At 45.7% G+C, this 27,774-nt stretch overlaps 1 protein-coding gene across 1 annotated transcript; it reads left to right on the top strand.

Moving 5' to 3' along the window:
• Positions 1-461: 461 nt before the first annotated feature.
• Positions 462-27,774, top strand: QRFPR (pyroglutamylated RFamide peptide receptor). Its single transcript, XM_016201489.2, has 6 exons — positions 462-801; positions 17,244-17,402; positions 19,998-20,059; positions 24,751-24,986; positions 26,422-26,519; positions 27,250-27,774. Exons 1-6 carry the CDS (start codon positions 462-464, stop codon positions 27,588-27,590), a joined length of 1,236 nt encoding a protein of 411 aa, XP_016056975.2. The 3' UTR covers positions 27,591-27,774.

Genomic DNA, 27,774 nt, shown 5'->3' with positions numbered 1-27,774 from the left:
GGAATCCGTGGGAGAAACCAGGTGAGGGACACACGGGACCTCTCTGTTCTGATGATTTTTTAACTAACAGAAAGAACTGTGGGCCACATTGTTTCATCAGAGGAGAAAGCCTGCGAAGGTGGAAACGCCCGTAGGGCTCTACACCCCTCCCCCCCCAAGGTCGCGGGGCGGAGCGCGGCGGGCGCCTCCCTCGGCCCGGAGGTGCGGGTGCGCGGAGGGGGAGCCCCACCTTCGGCCGCCGGGAGGTGCGGGCGCGGGGAGGGGGAGCCCCACCTGCGGGCGCGCGGAGGGGGAGCCCCACCTTCGGCCGCCGGGAGGTGCGGGCGCGCGGCGCGGGCGGAGCCGGAGCGGGCGGGGCGCTGCCCGCAGCGCTTCCCCGCGGCCGAGCCGCCGGGTCAGCCGGGTGTCCTGCGGGCGCCCCAGCGGACCGCAGGCCGTCTCGGCACGTGGCGGGCGGCGCGATGCGGTCCCTCAACATCACCCCGGAGCAGTTCTCCCGGCTGCTGCGGGACCACAACCTGACCCGCGAGCGGTTCATCGCGCTGTACGGGCTGCGGCCGCTCGTCTCGGTCCCCGAGCTGCCGGCGCGCGCCAAGCTGGCCCTGGTGCTGGCCGGCGGGCTCATCTTCGCGCTCGCGCTCCTGGGCAACGCGCTGGTGGTCTACGTGGTGGCCCGCAGCCGCGCCCTGCGCACCGTCACCAACATCTTCATCTGCTCCCTGGCGCTCAGCGACCTGCTCATCGCCTTCTTCTGCATCCCGGTCACCATGCTCCAGAACGTCTCGGACACCTGGCTGGGGGGTGAGTCCGCCGCCGTCCCGGGGCCCCGCCTCCATGCACACCCCGCTCCTCCGATCTCCTGACCTTTCTCTCCGGCAAGGAGTCCAGGCCTTTCTTACAACTTCCTCGCCTGAACTCACTCGCAGAAAAGTTTTTCACCCCCTGTGATTCTGTCCGGGTTTCTCTCCTGGTCGGTTACAGAGCCGCGGGTCAGGGAGCCGCTTGGGAAAGAAGGATCCAGGGCAGAGAGGGGGAGTGTGCCGCTCTCCAGTCATTTCACCTCCCCTCCTCGTAATCACCAAGGTTTCCTTTTAATTTTTAATAAAAGATAAAGATATTGCAAATAATAAAAGCCCCAACATCCCCACATCCGCAACCTCTGGGCTCACTCCCCAAGGTGCCAGTGTGGGTGCCAGGCCATTTTTTGCAGCCCAAGCAAACATATGGACTTAAAACTTTTCTAAAACAAATATAGTGCATTTGCAGAAAAATGGATTAACAGAGCCAGGCAGGGGAGGGGACAGAGAACCTCTGCCTCCCGACAGGAGAGAGAAGCTCCTTTCCTCCTCAGTAGGGGAGCGGAAACGGTGACGACCTTGGAGTCCCTGGATCCCCAGCCCTGCGTGGAGGTGGGAAAACAGACACTGCACTTCCCCGAGCAATCCAGTCCCTCCAGACGCAGCCAGAGAGCCTGTCCTTGTCCCCCGAAGCATCCCCGCCAGTCCCCGTGCTGCACCTGGGAGAGGAAGCCTTGATGTACCCATATTTTCATGCGTCAGCGTATCCTTGTGGCCACATCAAAATCCTTACCAAGGGGTTGGAGACAGAGGGAGAGCGTGAGAGAAACGGGTCGTTATGCTTCAAGCCCCGCATTCCCACCCCTTTGCTTCTCCCCTTCAGCCTCCTGGAGGGTGTTCCTTGCATCCCACCATCACCAATGTGAGGTGGTCAGTTTCTCTCCCTGGCCTTGCTTTCCCCCCACTAATTCCCACCAGGTTTACTGCAGTGGGTCAGGATGCTGAAATGTTTGATCCCCCCTCACCTATAATGTAGCTATCTCCCTAAACGCGTGCAGAGCACTGGCTTGAAAGGGAGATGCTATGCGGAGAGTTGCAAATTGACTTATGAGCTAGGCTTTCTCTCTCGCACTCCGTGAAATCATTGCCCGGGAGTATTTTAAAGTTGCCCAGTGCAACTAACTCCAAGTTCACATGGAACCTTTTCATCATCCTATAGAATTTATTATTTTGAGGAAAAGGCACAGGAGCTTTTGTTTCTAAGTGTTTGTGAAGACAGATTTAGGCAGCATACGTGTATTGCTGAGTGCCTGTAGCTCCTTTAAAACAACATTATTGAGCAAAGTGGGGTTTTCTATTGAGAATCAAAAACCCGGATGCCTACTCTGGCTCTAAGACAGGTTAATTCTATGTGTCTGGGCCTCGGCTTTTCAATAAAATGTTCGGGATTCTAGAAGCTGGGAAGGAGGATGTGGCAGACGTTAGTCCCGAGACTCGTGGTGACACCTGGGGACTGCTCGCAGACCTTCCCACCCGAGGACGTGGGTGGGCACAGCGCCGGCTTTTTTAGGCTTCTTGCTTCATTGGGCCCTCGTTCAGGGAGGGCCTGTCCCTCAGCTTCTAAATGCCTACGGGCAACACACTGCTTATGTATTCACAGGGTCAGTGTGAGGATACAGCGTGTTAGTAAAAGTGCTTTGAAAAAGTAGCTATTCCATGAAAATGTGAAGTAGTAATTCTGTTAAGGAGTGTTTAATTGGAGGTGGCCTATGTTTATCTGGGGCCAGGCTTATAGAATAAATGTTCTTATAACCCAAGTAGGCAACACAGAAATTGAAGTTCAGGGAAAGGGGAGAGCTTGCAGAGTTACTGGGGATAGTGAGGCCAAGAAAATGAGGTTTTACTGGGTAGGATGAGATAAAATTACAGAACTCCCAGGATCGAGTAACAAGAGAAAGTCCAAGGTAGGGGAGTTTAAGAGTTGAAAATGAACTCAGCACTTAGTATTTCATGAAGCTATTGGCAAAGCATTGGTTTATTCGGAAATGAGTAAAGCTCGCCTATGCCTTTGTGGGCCTCAGAGAACAGGAAACACCCCGAAATGAACAAAACTAGGATTGGACAGAGGAGGCGCAGGCTGCTGTGGGAGCTGAGGAGTCGGGAAGCCTCGCCAAGGGGGCTGTTCAAGGTGGCCTGGAGGACGGCTCAGCTGTTTCCACAGAGGAAGGGTGGGGTGTGCTCTAGGGACCAGGATCGACCCCGAGCTCGGAGGAAAGGCGGCGAAGTACTCCGAGAACACCGCGTGAGGCTCAAGAGTTTAGTGTACGTGTGGGAATGAGACAGGTAGGCAGTGCCACTGGGGGTAGACTGGAAGTTGTATAAACCTGAACTATGACTGCGTCTCAAACGCCCCAGGGGAGGTGGGGGACCAAGCACAGCAGGTGGAAGACCACCAGGGCTGACAGTGGAGGACGGAGGACTCCTCCCCCCCATCCCGGCCCAGGATTGCTGCTCCTGGTGCAGGGAGGAGGCGGGGGCCCAGTATTGTCCTATCTTCCTTTATTGTTGTCATTGCTTTTATTATTTTTTCCAGAGAAGCTGAGAATACAGATTTTGATGATGCTGGCATTTAGTTCATTTAAAAAGTAAAATGCACTTGGGTGAAAGAAAACTTTTCTCTGGGTTTTGCCCCAACTAACTCATGGACCTCTAGTTTGTGACTTCCTGCAAAGCCTCTCGCCAACCTTCTGACCACGGTGGGGCTGGTAATGACCCACTGGGTGGGTCGTTTTTTGTCCCTTGCTGGGGACCAACACAGCCCGAATTTTGTCAAGATCCCCAGGTGGTTCGCACAAAAGGCAGGGACGCAGAATTCTCAACCAGGGCTCTCACCTGGCTGCACAGAGACCCTCCCCAGAGCCTATGAAGTTGATCTGTAAGCCCTGGCCGGTGGCTCAGATGGTTGGACAGTTGTCCCATGCACCAAAGGGTGGTTGTTCGATCCTGAGTTGGGGCATGTACAGGAGACAACCAATGGTTCTGACCCGGGAGCCAGCCTGCACTGCACCCGCCCTGCACATATCTGCCCAGGGCCCCATTCAAGGACGCCACGCTGCTGCTTGAACAGGTTACGGCGGAAGATTCCCACTATGGAAACCGGCGGCTATAAATGAAACCTCTAAAAAAAACCCCAAACGGTTGTTTCCAGCAAACCATTGAGCAAAGGCCTCGAGCTTCCCTTTGTACTGCGATGGCACCGTGTGAGGCAAGTGCATCCAAAAACATTGGGTTTTGCCTGGCCGGCGTGGCTCAGCAGTTGAGTGTCAACCTATGATCCAGGAGATCGAGGTTCGATTCCTGGTCAGGGCACATGCCCGACGGGGGGGGGGGGGGGGGGGGGGCGTGCAGGAGGCAGCCGATCAAAGACTCTGTCATCATTGATGTTTCTCTCTCTTTCTCCTTTCCTCTCTCTGAAATCAATAAACACATACTTAAACAAACCAAAATAAAAACACAAAAAAACCCATTGGGTTTCTATCCAATGGCAGTCACCAGAAGGTGGTCCATCGGATGCTCAGCATCCCAGTAGTGCCCGGCACTGGCACAGAGGCGAGCTGCCCGACAATCCCTTTTATGTACCTGTGTTAGCGTCCCAGCATCGGTGACCACCAGCTGTCACTCCCACTCTCCCAGAACTCTTCCAACACGGGGCGAGCAGGAGTGGGCCTCTTTCCCCCCAGAATAATAAGTGGGATTTGCTTATGACTTTCCTGTTATGACCAGTGTGAGAATGGGGTTGTGTTGCCATAGCAATTAGGAGTCGGGCGCTGGAAGTTCTGACTCCCGTCTGCTCCCTTCTCTGTTTGGTCGGACTCCAGCGGGGAACCTGCCCACTGGGCTCGTGGTCCATGGAACTGACCTGTCCTTCCCGCGGCCTGTTCCTCCTCACTTGGTCTCTTACCCCTTCCTTCACAATATCTAACAGTTCCTTCACATTTGCTGAGTGCACATGTTGTTTTTTCCAGTTAATTTCAGAAAAATCATGTTCTGTTTTATCCAGGTATATGCAATAGAATTTCCCAGGTAAATTCTGACACTTTGCTCTCTTCTGGAGGATTCCATAAATGCCGCGTTTCCTTCTTTCTCTATTTTCTTTATGTCTCTGTCTCCTTATGTTCTGCCTTTGGAAGGTTCTTACCCTTCCTCCTACTTGAGTCTCTCCTCTTTCCTCATTTATTTCTCCACGGCAGCTGTTGTCAGGACTCCCGTTTCTTTGGCGATGATTCTGAAATCAGCATCTAACCATCATTGGAAGCCACAGGCTCTCCCCTGATCTGTGGACACGACACACGGATCTCTTACCGGCATCCCATGTTCTCACCTCTGCCCAGGGCTACCCTATTATTAATGGTCCTGGGAGTCACTCGTATCCAGCATGTCCTGGCTCTCTACTGAGTACATGGGGTCCTGTAGGTGTTGAGAATGGTGTCCTGTGGAAGATCCAGGCCTCACTGAGAGCGGGAAGGGGAAGGAAGTGTTCAATGAAAGGGTGGGAGATGCCTAGGACTGTTGACGTCGGGGTTCCAGATGCACATGGGGAAAGCACAATGGGACTGTTGGGAAGTGGCGGCCTTGGGTCAGGTTGGGGGATGCTCAGGTCCTAGATGTCCAGGACGAGGGACGGTCTGGGAGAACAAGACTCATGGTGATTGAGGTCATGTGAACTTAGCTGGGAAGATTTATTCTGAAGAGCTCCCAGGAGGTGGGAGGTCAGTTCTACCCCAGCCTCATTTACAGGTCTCAGCATTAATGAGGTGAGGAGGGGGTGTCTGAGGGCAAGGGGCAGAGTGACAGCCATGCAGGGCCCACCTCCATCCTGCAGTGGGTGCAGTCTCAGCCCAGGGACAGGATGCTCTGCCACGTGCACACACAGCTCTGTGGCTCTCCCTGCAGTCCTGCTGTGAGCAACGAGAGGGATTTCTAATGGTGGCTGGCAAATGGACTAAAAGCAATTCTAAGAAAGGACTTCCAAAAATACCCTAAGCAATGGCAGCCTCACCGGGGAAATTCACATCCACGCATACTTACTATGCATGAAGACAGATTGCTTGGGTAAGAAAATGTAAAAATCAGTTTTCTATGCAGCTGATGTGAGAATTCCTCTAGAGCAGGGAGTCCCAGTCTTGGTGACACTTGGAATCACCTGGGAGTCTTTTTTTTTTTTTTTTTTTTTTTAAATATATATTGACCTCAGAGAGAGGAAGGGAGAGGGAGAGAGAAACATGGAGAAAGTCATCATCGATCAGCTGCCTCCTGCACGCCCCCTACTGGGGATCGAGCCCGCAACCCAGGCACGTGCCCCGAATGGGAATCGAGCAGAGATCTCCTAGGATCCTTGTCGATGCTCAACGCCTGGCCGGGCGCACCTGGGAGTCTTACATACATGCCTGGTCCCTACCCCGAGATACTCTGATTTAACTGGTCTGAGTGTGATACCTGGCTCTGGGCTTTCAGAAGTTCCCAGTGGAAAGGATTCTAGCTTGCAGCCAAGGTGGAGAACCCGGGAGACAAGGCCGACAGAGGCCTGGGCGGTGAGGGCTGAGAGCCATGCATGTGAACGCTCCGACAGCACAGTGCCGCCACCGGTGCCAGTGAAGTGCAGCTGTTACCGTTTATAAAAACAGCAGTTGCGGGCCCGATGCTCGGGACACGCAGAAGCGGGCTGCACACAGTGGAGTCCCGCACGGAACTCGGAGCGTGTTGCACGTGACCAGTCACATCTTTACTGAAGCCCTTCGCCTCGCTGGAGTCCTTCAAGATGGACTTGCAGAGAAGCTAAAATAATGAAAATGTGGGGAAAGGAGACATGGAGAAAGAGGAACTGTTCTAAATTGGCACAGACCACAACAAGGTCTCACCCAGCGCCGAGGGGCCCGGTGGGTGGGCCAGGAGCAGGCGAGGTCCGAGCTCCAGGGCAGCTCCCAGCTCAGGCTCCCGGAGCGCCCACAGGGAGATAAAGGACATTACAGGGCGGGCCAGAGCGAGGGGGGAGAAGAAAGGGCATCGCTGTATCCGGCACGGAGACTGTCGGCGGGTCTGAGAGATTTCCAGTGGACACGCTGAAATAAGTTTTTAGAGGAAGTTGCTGAACTGCTATTTGGTGGAAAGACCTGAATTCTTTGGGCCGGTTCAGAGCAGAGGGATTAGACTGCAGCCTCTTGAGTTCTTTTTTATTACTTGATTAGTGGTTAGAAAATGCCACTTGTAATAATGCTTTTCCCTTTTCAATACCATTTCAGAAACATTAGGGATCCTGGGACAACTTAAATATAGTGAAATTAATGAAAAAACCAATAGTACTGTGGGGCTTTAAAAAAATCTTTTAACAGGAATGATGAAAGCTAGTGGCAAAAAAGTCTCATTAAAGCAGAGAAGTATAAAAAAAATAAAAGAACACAAAGGGGACCTCAAGGACAACAATGGTTTGGAAGAAAAATTAAAATTGTATCATGGGGTTAGCCTTTGGGCAATCTGCCCCAGAATCAGTCATGTGAACACTTTGAGGAGATGCTGTAGGTCCAGAAGAGTACAAAGTAGCAGCAACAGGATTTATAGAAAAGATTCTCTACTTAGGACAACAGCATTTTATAGTTAAGATAAAAACAAGAATGGATGTAGCAATGTTTGAAAATCTTCATTGTGTGCTCAAGCACAAAAAGAATGCCCCTTTTAAATTTGCTTTTCCAGAACATAGCTTGGCATGTTTTTAACTGGTGGTCAGTTTAGCAGGATTTGTGTTTGAGGCAGAGAAGCCCAACTTAAACTAATTCAAGAAAGGGGGGAATATTCTCCCATAAGGAATGGAAAAGCTCAGGGTTAGGGCTGGCTTCAGGCACAGCTGGATCTAGGTGCTCCAACAATGACTCCAGGGCTTCGCCTTCCTTCCTCTTTCCCCACTTCATGTCCTATACACAGTTTCCTTCTTGGGCTGTCTTTTGCCAGGTGGTGTGAGAGATGCTCCCAGAGCTACAGGCTCACATTTTCTTTAAGTCTCCCTATCTCAACTCAGGTGTCTATCGACAGATGAATGGATAAGCAAAACGTGGTAGATATATAATAGAATATTATTCAGCCATAAAAAAGAATAAAGTTCTGACACTGAGCATTATGCTAAGTGAAATAAGCCAGATACAAAAAAGACAAATTTCATATGGTTCCAGTTACTTGAACTATCTAGAATAGGCAAATTCATTGAGAGAAAGTGGATTAGACATTACTAGGTGCTGAAAGGCAAGAGGAATGAGGAGTGGTTTCTTAATGGGTTCAGGTTTCTGTTTGGGGTGATGGTTGTACAATATCGTGAAAGTAATGAATGCCACTGAACTGTATATTTTAAAATGGTTAAAATTGCAAGTTTTGTTATATATTTTACCACAATAAAATAATAAAAATAGAGAAAACTTCCAATCTCAGAAGGTGAGAAAGGATCCTTCCTGGTAGCTACAGAAAATTCTGGAGGATTCTGCCAGCTTGGCATCATTCTGTTACCCACATAACTAATCACTGTGGCCTGAACTGATGGAGCGGTAGAGGGAAGGGTGCTGGGCCATCCCCACCTGGATGACTTGACTGGAGTAGAATCGCTGTAGAGAAATTTGGGGGATGGCTCCACCTTGGCATTCTGGCAACCTTGCCCATTTCCATGTAGGCCACGTGGGCCACATAGGCAGTGCTTCACCAGTGTGGCCTGAGCCTTGGTGAGACCCTGCAGCAGGAGAGAGACACCAGGTGAGTGCCGGCCAAGGCATTTCCATCAGGTCTTGGGGAGACTGGCTGTTCTCCTTCATCTCGCTCTTTCAGTTTCAGGTGAGTGCAGGGCTCTGACTTACAGCCCAACCACTGGCTTTTGTGTAAATCTGTAAAATTGCTCGGCTATAGTTTAAGGGGGCTCGTCCTCCCTGAGTGATCCGTGGTGCATGCTGTCGGTCATCGGGGCCACTGGGAGTGACATTGTTTCCATGACTGCTGCCCTTTGACCTTCCCATGTTGCTCACACCACTTGCTGGGATCTGGGCAATTCTGGGTACTAGAGCCTTGCTCTGCCCCCGAGAGAAGTGGGAATAGTAGTAAGGACACGAACACCAAACTGTGACACAGTTACTATGTGGGAAGCCCATTCTCACCCCTTTACAGAGGAGGAAACGGAGGCACCGGGAGCCCCGCTCCCGCCCCGCCTGTGCAGCGTCGCCCACACCGTCCCACCCCTAGGCCTCAGGTACTAGCTTGCAGCCTGGAGGACACATTTCTGAATGAAGAACTGGCCGCAGCTTTCCCCAGACACCTTCAGGAACGTGGACTCAGCAGCGCTGTCCCCTAACACAGGCTCGGCGAAGCCCACACAGCAGTGGGGAAGGGGCTGTCGCGCTTCGCTTTTTAACTGTTTCCCTTCACGGCAATGTCCACCGACAAGAAAGGGTTTTTTTTATGAGGAGGAATTTTATTGGATTGAAATCTAAGTATCCATAGGACCCTGATCCAAGCGGTGATTTCCTTGGTGGGTTCTAAGGAAAACATAGTAACAATCAATTTTAAAAGAACAGTTTTACTTCTTTAAGGAGCCAAGCGATGGAGCCTTGGAAATGTGCTCTGGTCTAGTGCTCAAAACAAACTGAGGGCTTAATGAAATAAGACAACACTGTGGGCAAAGTGTAGAGCCTGTGCAAATGTTATGTTACCTGTAAATAGAATCTAGGTAGAAAACACAGATCTTCATTCTCGCTGTCTTTGCACGATGCTAAAACAGCTGGCTAAGTCCTGGAGTACATTATTCAGATGAGATTTTCAGTGCTGAGGAGCTGATGCTGAATTTTATGACTCTGACAACACATAGGAGGTGCCCAGTAAGTATACTTAAATGAATTAATGGACTGCATGTTATTTGTCACTGTCACAGCATATGAGGTTTTTAATGAACAGGTTGAATATATATTTTTGATGTGCAGAAGAATGGGATTGTTTTTATCTTCTGCCTATATTGTTGGTTGCAAGGAATGAAGACTCAGGTTTACTTCAAATAATTGGAGCTACAGGAAGGCTATTTTGTTGCCACAAAGGAGAAGGGGGTTCTCTTGAATTTAAGGACAGTAACAGGCAGGTCTCAAAGCAGCAGCTGCGTGGAGCTGAGCATGAAGAATTCATGAATGTCCAAAACAGCCTAGTTAATATAAGGAACAAATAAAAATAAAAATTTATTCCAACATCCAGAGAAAACTATGGTCGTTATCTTACTGTGTTACATTTTACCTTTTTCCTGCTTACATTTTTAGCAACACCGAAACCTTTTAGTGTCTGGTATGTGTGGATGTGTGTGTATACAGACGTGTCATTTGTTTACTGCTTGACCTCAGTTGGTTTTCTGTTTCATTTTAAAACATCCATTCCAAGATTACTTAATACTTTACATTATGTTGACACAAATAATTTATTTGGCCATTCTGCTATTTTTACATCCATTTATACTAATTTCAGGTTGTTATATGTTTGGTGAGCAGCTGAGTACAAAAATTACATAAATATTCCAAAAATTGCATTATTTCTGGGGAAGGATGCCTGATTGTGCTTTTTTTTTTTTTTTGCCTGATAACTTTCACATTCAAGAATTTTTTTCTAATGTCTAACCTGACTTTCTACATTAATTCCCTAGTATACAAAAAAAAAAAATTCCTCCTTTATTATTTGGCAGTGATTTATTTTAACATTTTAAACATCTTGCCCCAATGTTTAACATGGGCTCATTTTATTCCTTTTTTTTTTTTTTTTAAGTATAACTATTGCCATTAGTGGAGAGTAAAAAACTAATTCAGTTATTTTTCTAAAGTAGTATTTGTAGCTATTAGAATAATGCAGACTAGGAGAAAATACCAGGAAGGACATAACTTCAATCTCAGTTTTTGGCACAAACATAGTCAGGAGGTTCTTCCAAAGTAACCGAGGGATGCACTCTGGAGAGAACTAGAGAAGTAGCAAATAGTCTATTCCACCCTCAACATATTTAGTTTTATTCTTTTGCATGTGGCTTTCCAATTTTCCCAGAGCCATTTCTTTCTTTTTTCCATTGTGTGTTTTTGGCTCCTTTGTCAAAAATTATTTGCCCATATACATGTGGTTTTATTTCTGCGCTCTCAATTCTGTTCCATTGATCTTTGTGCCTATTTTTCTGTAATACCATGCTGTTTTGATTATCGTAGCTCTGCAGTATAACTTGAAGTTAGGTAGTGTGGTACCTTTGCTTCCTTTTTCCCCCTCAGAATTGCTTAGGCTATTCGGCGTCTTTTGTGGCTCCATGCAAATCTGATGACATTGGTATTTTGATAGGGATGCATTAAACCTGTGTATTGCTTTGGGTAATATGGACATTTTAACTAGGTTGACTCTTCCAATCCATGAACATGGGATATTTTTCCATTTTGTTGTGTCTGTTTCAATCTCTTTTAATAATGCTTTGTAGTTTTCAGTGTATAGGTCTTTCACTTCCTTTGTTAAGTTTGTTCCAAAGTATTTTATTCTTTTGGTTGCAACTGTGAAAGGGATTGCTTTTTTCATTTCTTTTTCTGAAGTTTCATTGTTAGTACGCAGGAAGGCAGTGGATTTTTGTACACTGGTTTTGTATCCTGCAACTTTACTATATTTGCTTATTGTTTCTAATGGTTTTTTGATGGAGTCTTTAGGGTTTTCTATGTACAAAATCCTATCATCTGCAAAGAGTGACACTTTTACTTCTTCCTTCCCAATTTGGATGCCTCTTATTTCTTTCTCTTGCTTTACTGCTCTGGCTAGGACCTCCAGAACTATGTTGAGTAAGAGTGGTGAGAGTGGGCATCCTTGTCTTTTTCCTGACTTTAGAGGAAAGCTTTTAGTTTTTCACCGGAGTATAATATTGGCTGAGGGTTTGTCATTATATGGTCTTTATTATGTTGAGGTACTTTCCTTCTATACCCATTTTATTGAGTGTCTTAATAAGAAATGGATGTTGTATCTTATCAAATGCTTTTTCTACATCAATTGATAAGATCATGTGATCTTTATCCTTTCTTTTGTTAATGTGGTGTATTACACTGATTGGTTTGCATATGCTGAACCATCCTTGTACCCTGAATGAATCCCACTGGATCGTGATGTATTTTTAAAAAATATATTGTTGTATTTGATTTGCTAATACTTTGTCTAGGATTTTTCCATCTGTATTCATCAAAGATACTGATCTGTAGTTTTCTTTTTTGTGTTGTCCTTGCCAGGTTTTGGTATCAGGATCATGTTGACTTCATAAAATGTGTTAGGAAGTATTGCCTCTTCTTCAATTTTTTGGAAAAGTTTGAATGTTTGGTAGAATTCACTGGTGAAGCCACCTGGTCCTGGACTTTTTTATTTTGGGGGAGGTTTCTGATGGTTGTTTCAATTTCCTCACTGTTGATCAGTCTATTTAGATTTTCCATTTCTTCATGATTCAGTCTAGGGAGGTTATACATTTCGAGGAACTTATCCATTTCTTCTAGGTTGTTGCATTTGGTGGCATATAGTCTTTCATAGTATTCTAGTGTGATCCTTTGTATGTCTGTGATGTCTGTGGTGAATTCTCTTTCATTTCTGATTTTGTTTATGTGCATCTTTTCTTTTTCCTTAGTGAGTCTGGCCAGGGATTTGTCAATTTTGTTAATCTTTTCAAAGAACCAGCTCTTTGTTGCATTATTTTTTTTGTCTAGTCTTTTTGTTTCCTATTCATTCAATTCTGCTCTATTTTTTATTATTTCCTTAAATCTCAAGTAATGAACCTAACATTACATGTTAAAGAACTAGGAAAAAAGAACAAAAGAAACTCACGTTGTTGTATTTTAACCAACCTTGGAACAAATTCTTCAGAGTGGTTATCATCATTAGATATTTTCATGCAATTATAGCTCATTATACCATTTTCTAAATTAATCAAAGAGTAATTTTAATCTTATCTACTGTTCTTCTCACTTGGATCCTTTTGAAAGTCACTGTTACCCTGAGGTGAAAACAAATACTGGCCAAATTATTTTTTATTTTCAAGCTCATTTTTAGAAATAATGAGTCTTATTTCTATTTGAACCATTGAGACCAGCACTGTGTGTGATGGGAGGTGAGGGTGGGCATGGGTATAGGACAGTGGACACCATTCACGTCCAGAGCAAAGAGCTCACACTCTGGTAATAAAACTATATCAGCAAGGTAAGAAGGGAAATAAAAGCAATAAATATTAAACCAAAGCATTCATTTCTAATCCACCAGGCAACGGGGAATTACTGCAGTTTTTTATGCAAGAGTCAGACATAGTAGAAATGGAAGCAACAATGAAGGCAAACTGTAATAGTAGGATTTGGACTGTGCTATCTTAGCACTGACAACACACACAGAAGGCATTGACCAGCATATTCTACATTTTAGGGAATGTACCTCCCAGAGAAAAGGTAGTAAATGAGAAGAGAAGGCTGTTAAACAGCCTCCTTGGTTATGAGAACAGTTGATCACTAAGTAGCCTAAGAGAAGGGATTGTACTAGAAGAATGTTGGAGGCTCACAGGATCGTGTGAAGCTGGAGGAACAGGCGGGAGCCAAGGGCGCTCAGAGGTTGGTGCAGTAACTAAGCTGTGGTCTGTTGTTGATCATGACCTGGTGAGCACTGGACCACATACCTCCAACCTCCTATCAGTCTTCACTGGCTTTTACAACACTGGGAGGATCTGGCCCTGTTTCTGCCTGTCTTCCCCAGGAGCGGCTCCTACCTCACCTGCCCACATGGAGCAGAGTTCATATACCAGAAAAAATTGTGTTGCTATTAGGAAATGCAGGTAGATGGACAGTCAAAATGTGAGAAATAGCTATTCCAGGCAGGCTCTGAGAAACACAACTCTGATTTAAAACCAGAGGATGCCAGAAGGAAAAATGGAAAGGACAGTCCTACACAGGAAATTCTATGATTATCTCAGTTTATTTTTATTATTTTTTAATCCTCACCTGAGGATATGTGTTTACTGATTTTTAGAGAGAGGAAGGGGGCAAAGAGAGAGGGACGGGGGAGAGAGAAGGAGAGGAGAGAGGGAGGGGGGGGAGAAACACTGATTGGTTGCCTCCCATAAGCACCCTGACCGGGGATGGAACCCGCAGCTATTTGGTGTATGGGACAACACTCAACCAGCTGAGCCACCCAGCCAGGGCTATCCCAGTTTAAAGTTGCCATTTATGGGAAGAAATGTTACAAAAGACATATTCTTGCAAAATACCTTAGACTATGGGAAGGCTAAAGTGTAGAAGGAGCCCACTGAAGAGCCACCAGAAATAGGAGCTAAAAATGAAGGCGGGTCAGTGGTTGACATTTAATAAAGGGCAGAAACAACCAAAGTCTTCAATACCTATTTTGCTTCAGGCTTCTAGACCTTGAAAAATGATCTCTGAATAAAAAGGGCAAAGCAAAGATGGCTAGAATGGAAATAAAGATCAAGATAAATGAGTAGGTAGCAAAAAGCATCTACCTATATTTTAAAAGAACTCAAATCTTCAGTGTAAATTACATGCCAAGACATTGATGAAATTTGGAGATGTGATCAAGAAAACACTGTTAGCAATTTTTTAGCAAGTTGCCTGTAGAAACATCAGAAGGAATGAGCTGGGCAAATACTGTCTGGATTCATAAAAAGGGTAAGATGACAGACGCTAGAACTAGAGCTTGGTGCAAAACCCAGCTGACTATTAAATTGGTGACTTGTGAGCACGTAGATGAGAGAGCTGCCACAGGGCGTGGTGCACTAAGACAGGGGAGGGTGAGATAATGGAAGGAACTGGAATCCATGCAGGGGCCCATGTCCTCATTCGGTCAGCACACAGCTGTGTGAACCTGAGCAAGTCACTTAACTCCTCTGAGCTGCAGTATTGTCATCTGGGAAATAAGGTCATAGAACTAGATGTCCTTTAATGGGCAGGTGAGCCACAATCTATCAGCTTCCAATGTACCAAATTTACCTCAATCCTTTTAATCTGGCTGCCTGATGATAAAAAAGCTGCTGTTTATTACAAAACATGTCCTGTACTGGGTGCTTATGTCACTGTATGAAGTACTCGAGTTGTATCCACAGGACAGGTGGATATTACTGATCCCTTTTCACAAAGGATGACTTTGAGACTCAGAGCATCTAACAAAGCGACCAGATGAATCATATGGTATCAGGAAACCAGGTGCTCGAGGTCATGCTGTTATCATGGGCAAGATGGATGGCACTACAGTAAGATGGTACTACAGTAATAACTCATTTCTTTGGGATAGTTATGCCGAAGGTGTACTGATAGTGGATCCATGTCTATTTCATGGAAATTTTCTTCTGCTGTTCATTTAACCTCGGCCTGTCCAACTTTTTTTTTTAAACACACAATTTGGTTGAAAGAATAGAAGAAATTCTTGTCAATATTTCAAAGAAAGAATGATCCAGATAAAGGATGTATTCACATGTTCATTTATGCAAGTATTGCACACAAAGCAAGATTGGAAGTAAGCTAGTTTATTCATGCTATGATCAGTACTCAAACAGCAAAATATATTAGTATTGAAAGTAAATTCCTACACTTCACATCTAAACCATCTTGCTGGACAAGAAAGGGCCTTAACTCTGAACGGCGTGAGGATTTGGGGAACTGGAACCAAGGTTGGGGGATGACTGGCTCGTGGGTCACCATTTGGAGCTTCCCAGAAGGACTGGAACGGGAGGACCTAGAACAATGTCTAAATACATTTTCCCTTAGTCACAGGAATCTCAGATTAACAGAAATTGTCTATTATGTAGACCCAGTTCATTTCAAGTTGATTTCAAGTTCAATGGAAACCAACCATTTGAAAATTCTAGCACAAAAGGCGGTGTAAATTTCAGTGACAGTCACAGAAGAGGGTGCTTACACCCAGGGGGACAGGCGAGTCCTACAGTTTCTGCCTTGGCCAGCCCACACCTTGAGCTCGGGGTCCCCTCTGGGCCACTGAGGAACAGCCGGGGCAGCTGGGAAACACTCGGCAATGACAGAAAAGCGTCCTTCAAATACATGAAGAGCTGCTGTTTGGAAAAGCTGCGGGTGAATTCTGAACTCTCTGAAAGCAAAAGTAGAAGTGGCAGAATCACTGAGAAGTGCTTTCCCCATGAGAGCCTCTCTGGAGGGGAACGCAGGTGCCCCAGTGGGCGCGAGCCTCCCAGGCGGGCACCGCGCAGCACGTCTGCTGAGAGCCTCCCGTGCACAGAGTGCCTGGGACACACCAGTGGAGGAAACAGGCAACAATCTTTGCTCTTGGAGTGTGTACATTCTAGGGTGTGGGGGACTGTCAGTAAACAATAAAGCAAACACGGCAGTCAATTAGAGGGTATGCTGGCAGGTGAAAGAATTGGGGGTAAGAGTAGGATGAAAGGAGGGGCAAAGGGACAGGTGGCAGTTACATATATGGGTGTCAAGCAGGTCAGCTGGACTGAGAAGGTGACATCTGAGCAAAGACTTCAGGGCAGGATATGAGGGGGTTACTTGGGGAAGATCAATCCAAGCAGAAGGAAAAGCCATATGTGTGCCAGCAAGAAGCCTGCCCTGCAGAGCTTGGCAGGGCATTTGTGTGAGGTGAGGAAAGGACTTCCGCGGGCGGACAGCTTGGACGACGGGACTTCTGAGGTCTCAGCAAATGTTCTATGTTCCTGAGCTGATCATCACTCTGACTGTTCAGGGCAATTAATTTGGTAGCAATGAACAAGAGGTATTCACAAGCGGAGATGTCAGGCCAGGCCTCACACACACAGACTGTGGAGACGCCAGACACATAAAATGTTGCAGTGAATTCAAGTATTTAAAAAAAATATTACATCAACCATGTCTGCAGACCAAACTCTGCCCAGGGGTCACCGGCTTGAGACCTTTGCATCAGAGGAAGTGAAATCAGTTGAGGGGGAAACGGTGTCATCCAGACAGGAAGTCTTGGTCAGGAAGTCAAAGGAGAGAAGAGAGAAGAAATGTGGGCGTCTTTGAGAATTACTCCTTCATTGGGATTTGAGAGGGAACCAAAAGGGAAGAAAGGACCAAAGACTATGCTGTGTGTGGAACCCAGGAGACTACTCACCCTTATGCTCTTTCTGAAGCAAAGGTCACAGCAATTTTTCCTGCCTATTTTCCAAGGCCAGAGACTAGCTGGCCCTGCCATTGCTCTATCACACAACTGCATTCAGCTTAGGAGCTCAGAGTCCAATTAGGGAGAGACAATACCCGCGAATGCGACCTTTCTCGGTTGTGTCAGGCCCATCGTGTAACTGTACACATAAAACTGTTGAACGGAGGCTCAGAATTAATGAATTGTGTTACAAAGAGACAGACACAACTTTTCTCCTCTTTCATGTTTCACTGTCTCCTGCTGCAGGTGCATTTGTCTGCAAGATGGTGCCATTCGCCCAGTCCACAGCTGTGGTGACTGAGATCCTTACCATGACCTGCATCGCCGTGGAGCGGCACCATGGGCTTGTGCACCCCTTCCGCATGAAGTGGGGGTACACCAACCGCAGGGCGTTCACCATGCTAGGTGAGGGAGGGCAGGGCCCCCTGACGCCTGCAAGCCCATGTGTAGCCTGGAGGATATTGATCCCTGGGCTCCAGTCCTCTCCCCGCCTACCCCACCCTCACCCATTGCTCCTCTGGGCCTACCCAGCAAGGCCCTCTCTCATTTCAGATGTACTCCTTCAGTTTAGGGCTCAACCCTCCCAGCCGACTTGCGGCTGACCTAAGCTGCCCATCAGTGGTGTGGCCGCAGGAACAGTCATTAGATTAGGAAGTTGCCATCCTGATGTAAGAGGTCACTAAGATGCCCTTCTTAGGGCAGGTTGATTTTCACGGGGGGCAGGAGAGGTGGTTTTAGATAAGCAGAGAACGGGTGCTGCCCTGGACGCAGTGGAGTCCATGGGGACACTGGGTGCTGGCAACACCTGACAAAGATTCAGCCACTTCACAGTTTGCTTCCTGTGTCAGCAAGGCTGGTGAACAGGGACCTCGTGAGAAATGTCCTAGAGGAAATAACTCTGTTTGATAATTATCACTGAGCCATTTATAAGCCTTAATGCCCCTCGCAGTGGTTGTAGTGTATTCCGGTGAAATAGCTAGAGCTTGTGGAGAGCAGCTAAAGCAGTCATCAAAGAGAGCAATTTTCACTAACTCCTCGCTTGAGAGCAGGGAGCAGAACTTTCTGGGCCAGGAGAGCTCAGCCAGCATGGGATCGCAGGGCAGAAAGGCTCCCGGAGCCCTGTGACGCACGCTCGTCCTAAGCAGTTTGAAATGAACAGACAAACCAGTAGGGACAAAATTGTTAGTTTTACTTAGTTCCAAATTTATGTTGCATCCTTCCCACAAAGAACTCAAAGACCTCTTGGCTTTTAATAATTGAAAACTTGCCACCATCAGAGCACTTAAAAACAACGGGTAGGTGTGGACAGAGGGTGAGGTACTTGGTGGAAGGGAGTTATTAAAAAAAGAAAGAGGCATAGAGGGAGGCTCAACCCCTGAAAGGAAAGTTGATAATAGGCAGCCAGGAAGTTCCTTCTCGAAAAAGCCACAGGACTCCTCTCCCAGGGGGCTTCTGTGACACTCTGACACAGCATGTCTGTCTTGCCACCTCCAGCCACCAATGTGTGCCCCTGTGCCACAGCCGGGCAGATGCGAGACTTGCCAGCTCAGCCCTGCTCACAGATCGGAGCAGAACTGTTCACCCAGCCCTAGGTCTCTATCCTAAGCACGACCTAGACCCGGGATTGGCACGGAGCTAAGCCAATTAGACTCAACTCTGCCCCAAATCCCACTAAAGGCTGGAAAAATGCCTGGACACAAGGTTACATAATATGAGTAGTGGTGTAGAATGGATGTGTATGGTCATGTGCAGAGAGAGACAGAGAGACAGAGACAGACAGACAGACACAGAGAGACAGAGAGAGACACACAGAGAGACCAACACAGAGACAGAGACACAGAGACAGACCAACATAGAGACCAACACACACAGACACACAGAGAGACACAGAGAGATAGACAGACACAGAGACAGACACAGAGCGACAGACACACAGAGAGAGACAGACACAGAGACGTTTGTGAGCAGGGCTGTCTTGAATCATAAAGTCTCTCTATACTCAGCATGTCAGGTGATGAGTGTCTTTATAATAAACCCCATTGTGGGTTAGGGGAGTCTCAGTTCCTTGAAACCCAAGACAATACAGTACATGGTTTTCCTAATGGTCCTACTCAATATAGAAAGAACAAGCAGAGTTTGAGCTGGGAATTTTTCCTCAAAATTGATGTCGGGGCTCTTGGTTCCCGCTCTGTCCTAGACTGTTGCAATTCTCTTTTGCTTCTTGCTAAGGACACATCATTAAAGCTATTCTCTCAACAGACTCTCTGGTTCCGATGTTGTGTTTGTTGTATAAATAAGAATGCCCACATTAGGATGATGAAAGTAAATGTACTTTGAATTCTAAGAAGAAATTTTAGAGGGTGACCTGTATCACGTTTAAGTTTTTCATTCATTCAACAAAAGCATTTTTGCTGATCAAGCACCTATGGAGGGAACTTTCCTGGGAAAATCCAGGTGGCCAGTTCTACCTGGAAAGGGTGGTGGCCTTCAAAGCTTTGCTAAGAGTATATAACTTTGAGTCAAGTCCTGGAAAAGGAGCACACAGGTAGACAGGGGATAGGGCGCCAATCCACGGTGACAGCATGGAGGCAAGGAGGAGCACAATGCCTTCTGGAGTGTGGGGACTGAAACCAACTTTGTGAAGTCTCAGTAGAGGACTCAGGGGTGAAGAACATGAACTGAAATGTAAGAGGAAAGAGGGAGGCAAGTGATATTGCGGAGAACATTGGGGGCTGTGCTGGGGAGTCGGGTTTTGTCTTAGAGGCAATGGAACACTAATAAAGACTTTTAAACATATAAGACATGCTTTAGGAAGACTCTTCCAGTAGCAATTCTGAGGGTAGCAAGAGAGTGGAGGTGACAAGTGAGGAGACCAATGCACGGCTCCAGGGTGGAGGTGATGAGGTGCACTGGGTCTAGGGAGTCTTTATGGTTAGAGAATTAAGCAGGATGCATTTTGCTTAGCTGAGTCGTATTCTGATGGTTGTAACATTTTTACAGGTGTCGTCTGGCTGGTGGCCATCATCGTTGGATACCCCATGTGGCACGTGCAGCGACTTGAGGTAGGTCCAGGGCTGGGATCGTTAATTATACTATGCAAATATTCTCCCACCCTCTTGATTACAGTCATTTTCCTTCATGCAAGAGATTTACAGCGAATTTGCATATCTCAATTATTGCACTGGAGGTTTTTCAAGTGGACTCAATGTTTTAAGATTTTTCCTCCCATTTTATCTAGCTCTTCCTTGATCTTATATCGGTAAGACTTACCAGGGTCACTTTCTCCATTTTCCCGTCAGCTGAACATGGCTTTCCTAGTGTCCTGCGGTGTCTAGTTATGTTGCGAGAGTCCAGTGGTCACTCCCAATATATATATTTTTTATTTTGAAGTCATATAAGAAATTTGTAATCATCTACTTACTAGTTGATTCTCTGTCATAAGTCCTTTCTGACATGCCTCCGATTCAGTAACAGATTGTAGTTTGAATTGGAAACGTGAGGGGACCATCTCAGCTAGCCTCTCTCCTTCCCCCTCACTTTGTCAGCTGGGCCCAGCCCTGCCTGGGGAGCCACAGTGAGGGCAGCACCGTGCATTTCCAGTGAGTGGCCCGTCCATCTGGGGGATGTCTTGCACTGGGGGGGTGTCCATGCAGATAGTCATCTTCAAACACAGGCCTGGGTCCCACATGGCTCCCTGAGACAATTTTTAAACTGTGTATCCTTTTGTACCTTTTGAAATCAACACAGGCATGCTGTCCATCAGCAAGGATCTACTTAAAACGACATTTATTTATTTTTAAAAATTTCTTTAAAGTACAGTTGGTATTCAATCTAATATTGGTTTTATTAGTTTCAGGTGTACACTAGAGTGATTCGACATTTTTATACCCTGCAATGTGATCACCCCACTAATTCTAGTCATCATCTGTCACCATGCAAACTTATCCAATATTGTTGACTAGGTTCTCCTCCCTCTGTTCACCCATCCCCACCCCCTCCCTTCTGGAAACCCTCCCTTTGGTCTCTGTATCTATGAGTCTGTTTATGTTTTGCTTGTTTTTTGTTTTGTTTTTAGATTCTATCTGTAAGTGAAACCATACAGTACTTGTATTTCTTTGCCTAATATTATTTAACTTGGCAAAATACCCTCCAGATCCATCCATGCTATCACAAATGGCAAGATTTAATTCTTTTTTATGGCTGAGTAGTATTCCATTGTACATATGCACCACATCTTCTTTATCCATTCATCTATCGATGGACACCTAGGTTGCTTACATATCTTGGCTGTTGTAAATAATGCTGCCATGAACATAGGGGTGCATATAAATAGTGTTCTCATTTCTTTTGAGTAAATACCCAGAAGTGAAATTTCTGGATCATATGGTAATTTTATTTTTAGTATCTTAAGGAACCTCCATCCTGCTTTCCACAGTGGCTACACCAATCTCCATTCCCACCAATAGTGCAGGGGACTCCCTTTTCTCCACATCCTTACCAGCACTTGTTGTTTGTTAACTTTCTGACAATAACCATTCTGGCAGGTGTGAGGTGATACCTCAATGTGGTTTTTATTTGCATCACTCTGATGATTAGTGATGTTGAGCATCTTTTCATATGTCTGTTGGCCATCTGTGTGTCTTCTTTGGAGAAATGTCTGTTTGTGTCCTCTGTCCATTTTTCAATCAGATTGTTAATTTTTTTGTTATTGAGTTGTATGAGTTTCTCTTATATTTTGTATATCAACCCCTTGTTGGATATATCATTTGTGAGTATCTTCTCCCAGTCACTAGGTTGTCTTTCCATTTTGTTGATGGCTTCCTTCACTGTGCAAAACTTTTTAGTTTGATGTAGTTTCATTTGATGTTTTATTCTGTTTCTCTTGCTTGAGGGGATGTGTCCAAAAAGATGTTACTCAGGTTGATGTTGGAGAGTTTAATTCCTATGTTTTCTTTTAGGAGTTTTATGGTTTCAGGCCTCACATTTAAATCTTTAACCCATTTTGAGTTGTTGTTTTTTGGTATATGGTGTAAGAGAAGGATCCAGTTTCATTTTTTGCATATATCTGGCCAGGAAAATGTGCATGATTTTTGATATAAGGGGTATACTGAATGAGCTGGACTCCACAGGCGAGGGCAGAAAGCAGTTTCATTCTTTCCTTGCTACTTATTAAAAATGCTATAGATGAAGCCTTGAGAAGGCCCTATAGCTCCTCCAGTCATTCAGATAACAAAATTCCTCTGGTCATGCTCAGCCACAAGAACAGTGTTAGTTTTGTTACTAAAATGTCTAGTCCAGTGTCACAGTCCCATCAGTCTGAATTCTCAGTGAATTTAAACCGTCTCCCTTCTGCCAGCGTGAGCCGTTTCAGGTCCAGAATCCAGCCCTATGGAGAGGGGATATGAGCCCCTTCTCTGCTTCCTCACCTGCTTCTCTTTCTCTCCCCACAGCCAACTGGCTGCCTCTGGCTCCCTGGGAGCTGGGGAGCAGAGTGGGGAGAGATGGGGCAGGTGTCCTCTGAGTGTGACTGTTGCTTGTGACTGAGTCTTTACTTCATGGATGTTTCAAAGAGAACACCACTGAGGTTCCAGCTGCTGTTCCCTACTCTGGCTGGCTGCTCATGGAACCCATCAGCTCCCCCCGACACTCTGTGACCAGCTCCTACTCCGAGGCCTTTTCTCCAGAGGGAAACCCACAATGACAGGCCTTTTTAGAACTAGCCCAACCCCCTTCTCACTTGTGGGGTCCATTTCGTGCCCACAGAATTCAGGGAGATTTGTCCATTTTCTAAATAAAATTATTTTATCACATGCTCAATATATATAGCTCATTTAGTTTGTAGAAAATGCATATGATCTAATTGACAAAGACAGCCCTTGCTGTCGGACAGAGGAGCCAAACTGGATTTGCTTTCTCTCAGGATGAAGTATAAGTTCATTTTCAAAGCAAATAAATGTATTTATATGCATCCAAGGCCTCTTTCTCTTTCCTAAATTCAATTAGAGATGGTGCGTGCAAGTATGGCCAAGGCCTGGACTGCCCCACTTGGTGACACAGAGTACCACCGACCTCCCGTCTCCACCATGGCCTCTTTGCTTTACTCTCGTGGGGCTCCCTCTCAGGACTGATTATCTGACAATTGTCGCGGTGGAAGCAATCAGGTGGTAAAATTAAAAGTCATTGCTTCTGCCCCTTCGTGTGAAAATGTGAAAGCACAACATCTCAGCACCTGTTGAAACCCCCTTTTCTAATGTCAAGCTTTACCCCGAACAGAAACAGATTTAATACGGGGAAAGCACACAGCTCTTCTATCGTGGATTGATGGGGCCTGATCATGGTGGCTCCCCTGACATCAGTAATGTGAACAGCGTTTTGGTGCTCCAGAGTGAGGTGTGGGGTGGGTGAGAGGACTTGTGCAGATTGGGAGAAGGGTGGCAATGAGAGAGGAAATAGGAGTATGGACCTGGCAGGACACGCCAGCCTGAGCCAGGCTCTAAGGAAGCGGGGTTTAGAGAAGTGTATGTTTGGAAATAGAAGTCTGACACTGGTTTTCACAAAACCCTTGAGCGTGCTCTCGGAGAGCCTTTGCTGTCCCTGACAGCGCGCACCTGTTCGGGTCGGCCACCTTGTGCTTTGTTGGGACCCGTCAGTAAGCAGTCCCATGGCTGGCCCTGGTGGGGCTATCTGCAAGGAGTCAGATAGGTTTCATTTTAATGTCCTGTTCCCAAGGGAGTTTGGGTCTTGAAATTACGATTCACTGAGTGTTTTCATTCCTAGTTAGTTGTGTTTGTAAATAACACCTAGATCAGAACCTGAAGTTTATCTTTGGTGAGTATACAGAAAAGCTTTTCCTCATTCAATGGGCACTGAGGATTGGTGATAAAATTTGCTGGGAATGGAAGCAGAAATATGTCTAAGACCTAAACATTTTTCATCTGGAAAGGGCTAGAGTGGGTAAAATGACAATCGTTTGGATAAATTCTCTAACTTTTATTCCTATTTTCCAGATACATGACTTTCGAACATACATTAAATGTTTAGTTTATCTCTTTAGCATTTGCTATTTTTATTAATTTTGTTATTAGTAATACACTTGAACTCATGAATGTCAGAAATGGTATTAATAACAGATAATGACTTTCTATAAAATACACCCCTCAAAGACTTAGAATTGAGTCTGAATATTTATAGATTAGCAATAGTTTGGATCCCAGTTTCTCATGCATCTCAGGATCTAAAAGCTATCAGTTACCTTTCTAAAATCCATTTGAGCCACCTGATCCTTGCAATCTGAAATAGCACTGACAAAATCTGGAAGCTGGTTCTTAGCATCTGGGAGAAGTGCGATGCTGTGTCCAAATTTGTCTCAGCAACTGAGGAAGTGAAGACGTAACGTAAAACTAGCTGGCACGCAGTGCAGAGCATTATTTCTATCCACACTCTGGTCACTGAAGCAAGTGCTCTTGCACCCCACTGAAACCTTATGACTAGAGTAAAAAGTTGAGAAAAATTAAAAGTGAGCAGACTTTGGACCTCAATTTCATTTAAATTAGAAAAGAGAGTATAAAACTGAAGAATTTAAGCAGTGATGTGGGAAAAGACCCACACTTCAGAACAAAACAATCCAAATCGCATGTACCCATGGTAACCACGTAAGGGTCTGGAACATGCTGCATGCCAATAATCCTTGTCTGCTTTCTGTACCATGACGCTTACCACTGGCTCTCCTAACACAATCGCTCTCATTTCAAAGATCAAGTATGACTTCTTATACGAAAAACACCACGTGTGCTGCTTGGAAGAGTGGGCCAGCCCTGTGCACCGGAAAGTGTACACCACCTTCATCCTTGTCACCCTCTTTCTCCTGCCTCTGCTGGTGATGCTCAGCCTATACAGCAAAATCGGCTATGAACTCTGGGTCAATAGGAGAGTGGGGGATAGCTCGGCGCTTCGAACCATCCATGGGAAAGAGGTGTCAAAAATAGGCAGGTCGGTTTAATGAAATTCTTATCTCAGTTCCAGATATTTTTCATTAGCTGTGCTGGACGGGACGGTTAGCAGGGACCTCAGAATCCCTGGGTGATTAGTCCGTGTCATTTGTCATGCACCTGTAGGGCATGAGCTGTCTTTAAACTTTTGAGATTCTATGTGTGGCAGGAAGAAAGAGCAAGCTCACCAGCTCCCAAATCCACCGTTACAGACAAGAACTTTCTTGGAACTTAGACAGTGTTCTATTTTCATCAATATTTCAGTATGACACCCTCTCTGCCACTCACCAGCCCCAGGACGTGGGTAAGTCTCCTTCCTCTCGGCCCTGCCTTCCTCACGTGTCCCAGGAAGCACAAGTTCAGCCCTTTCTGCCTCCCACCCAAGCATAAAGCTGAAATACGTGAGATGATACTTATGAAAATCCTTTGGAAACCAGAGCATGCTATTTACTTTAATTATTGATATATTTTCTTTTTACCTAAGCTTTATGATTGCATTCATTAGTAGGAAATTTAAAATGCAACTTACTGCTATGGTACTTGTAGTCTATATGGTTCATTTTATATTGTACACTGAATGGCCATTAAAAACAAAAATAAACAAAACCTGTTAAGAAGTCTAGTGGTTTGAGATGTTAGCATTTTTTTTAATGTGTGCAGCGCCCTCTAGTGCCCAGTTTGTATTAAGACATCCTCCCCCTAGGGGTACATTTTGGCACTTACTGCAGAATCAGCTCTCCCACCTCCTCCAAAGAGCGAGCTACCATGTGGAAATGAGAAATAATGACTATGACTTTTTATAAATGTAAAGCACTATGCAAATGTGTAGATTTCTTGCACGTGTTTATCTTCTCTACAGGAGTAATGAAGAAAAGTAGTTTGAAATCCTAATCATGTTATTTAGAGATATAATAAAGGTTTATATTTTAATTATGTCCTTAGGGCTTCCCATAGTTCATAAACATTTATATTTTTCTATCATAGGGATGAGCAGTCTTCAATATAAAGTAAGAGCTTAGGCCCTGAAGTCAGACTGCCTAAGTTTACATCCAAATGAGCCCTTATTAGTTTAAATCCCTTACTTGCCTATCTGATTTTGCAGGTTACTTAGCCTTCTCTGTGCCTCAGTTTCTTCATGTGTCAAAAGCTTGTTGGGGAGATTAATGGCATAATCCATGCCAAGCAGCCAGCAGGCAGCTAGACCCCTCATGCATACATGTCACAAAGATGTTTATAATGTGAGAAATATCGGGGTGAGGGTGATAGCAATGGGAAAGATGATAAACAGCCCACCTTTAACCAGTCGTGAACTTCATTAATATCAGTGAAATTATGGTTGAGAGGTCTAGGCTCAGACTGATTTAATAGCTTTGCTATCAATCTGACACCTCTGCCTGGGAGAGGTTGACCGATACAGTATCTCCTTTTGGGTCCAGGAAGAAGAAGCGGGCTGTCATCATGATGGTGACAGTGGTGGCCCTCTTCGCGTTGTGCTGGGCTCCTTTCCACATCGTGCACATGATGATGGAGTACAGTGAGTGCTTGTCATTCTCATTTGACAAGAGTTCTATTTCATTTCCTGCTAGAATGGACAATGAATCATTAAAATTTGTTGCTATTCACGTGGGCAATCAAGTATTAAATATTTAATAAGTTTCTTTCATGTTTTCAAACCATTACATGGTAGGTAATTGTTTGACGATGACCAAATCTTTAAAAATTACACTAGATCAAGAAAAGCTTCCGAGATCCTCCCTCCACGCTATGCCTTCTGCTGTCCCTGAGTTACTTAAAAGTTGGGCGAGGTGGGCTAGCCTATGTGTTCCCTGTTTGGAACCCTGACTTGAGCCACACATGAATTCAATACCAAGTAGGGTTACCGCCCCTCCGTGAAGTCTCCGTAATAACCTTAGACTTCACATGCTCCTCAGATGACTGTGCTTCTGTAATACAGTGAGCATTTGAAGAGCAACTATTGTTCCCAATTTAATTGTAGCTTGGAATCCGGTTGAAGTGCAGCAGGCCCCCCATATCTGCTGGGCCCCGGGCTTCGCTTGTTAGCCTCAATGCTCTAACAGTGAAGGCCTATCACAGAAGCTGTTTTCCTGCAGACACCCATGGCTCCCCCCAAAATGGCCTTAAGAATTTTCCACACCTTTGATCACTTGTCCAAGTGTGTTGGGTTAAGACAGATGATATGCAGAAATTTTATTTTCGGGTCATTAAAACAAATACGCCTTTTTAAGTACGTCTTTTTATTTCAGGCAATTTTGAACAGGAATATGACGAGGTCACGATCAAGATGGTTTTTGCCACTGTGCAGATAATTGGGTTTGCCAACTCCATCTGCAACCCCATGGTCTATGCGTTTATGAATGAAAACTTCAAAAGCACCTTCTTATCCATCGTTTGTTACTGCACTGTGAGGGAGGCCCTCTCTCCGGCACGAAGACGTGGAAACTTGGTAATGGCCATGACGCAGAAGAGAGCCGTGTTTGGCCAGAGAGAGAACGCGGTGGAGGAGACCAAGGGAGAGGCTTTCAGCGACGGCAACATCGAAGTCAAGATGTGCAACTTGCCAGAGGAGAAGCAGCACCCCAAATGAGCTCCCCGATCTCGTCCTGAACTCCTGAGAATTCTGCTGTGGGCATTCATTTTCACAGTGTCTCCATGATTAATGTCATTCACATCTTAATCTGAAAGTTATTTTGCGCAAAGGTCAAAGACTTTTTTCCTTCATAGAATGAAGAAAAGGAGGAAACTTAAGTCCCTTTTTCATAGAAATTTGA

This window comes from Miniopterus natalensis, chromosome 4 (assembly GCF_054644295.1).
Source record: "Miniopterus natalensis isolate mMinNat1 chromosome 4, mMinNat1.hap1, whole genome shotgun sequence".
In the NCBI taxonomy this organism is placed as follows: Eukaryota; Metazoa; Chordata; class Mammalia; order Chiroptera; family Miniopteridae; genus Miniopterus; species Miniopterus natalensis.
The sequence above is the reverse complement of the archived record's forward strand: the minus strand, read 5'-3'. Positions and strand labels throughout refer to the sequence as shown.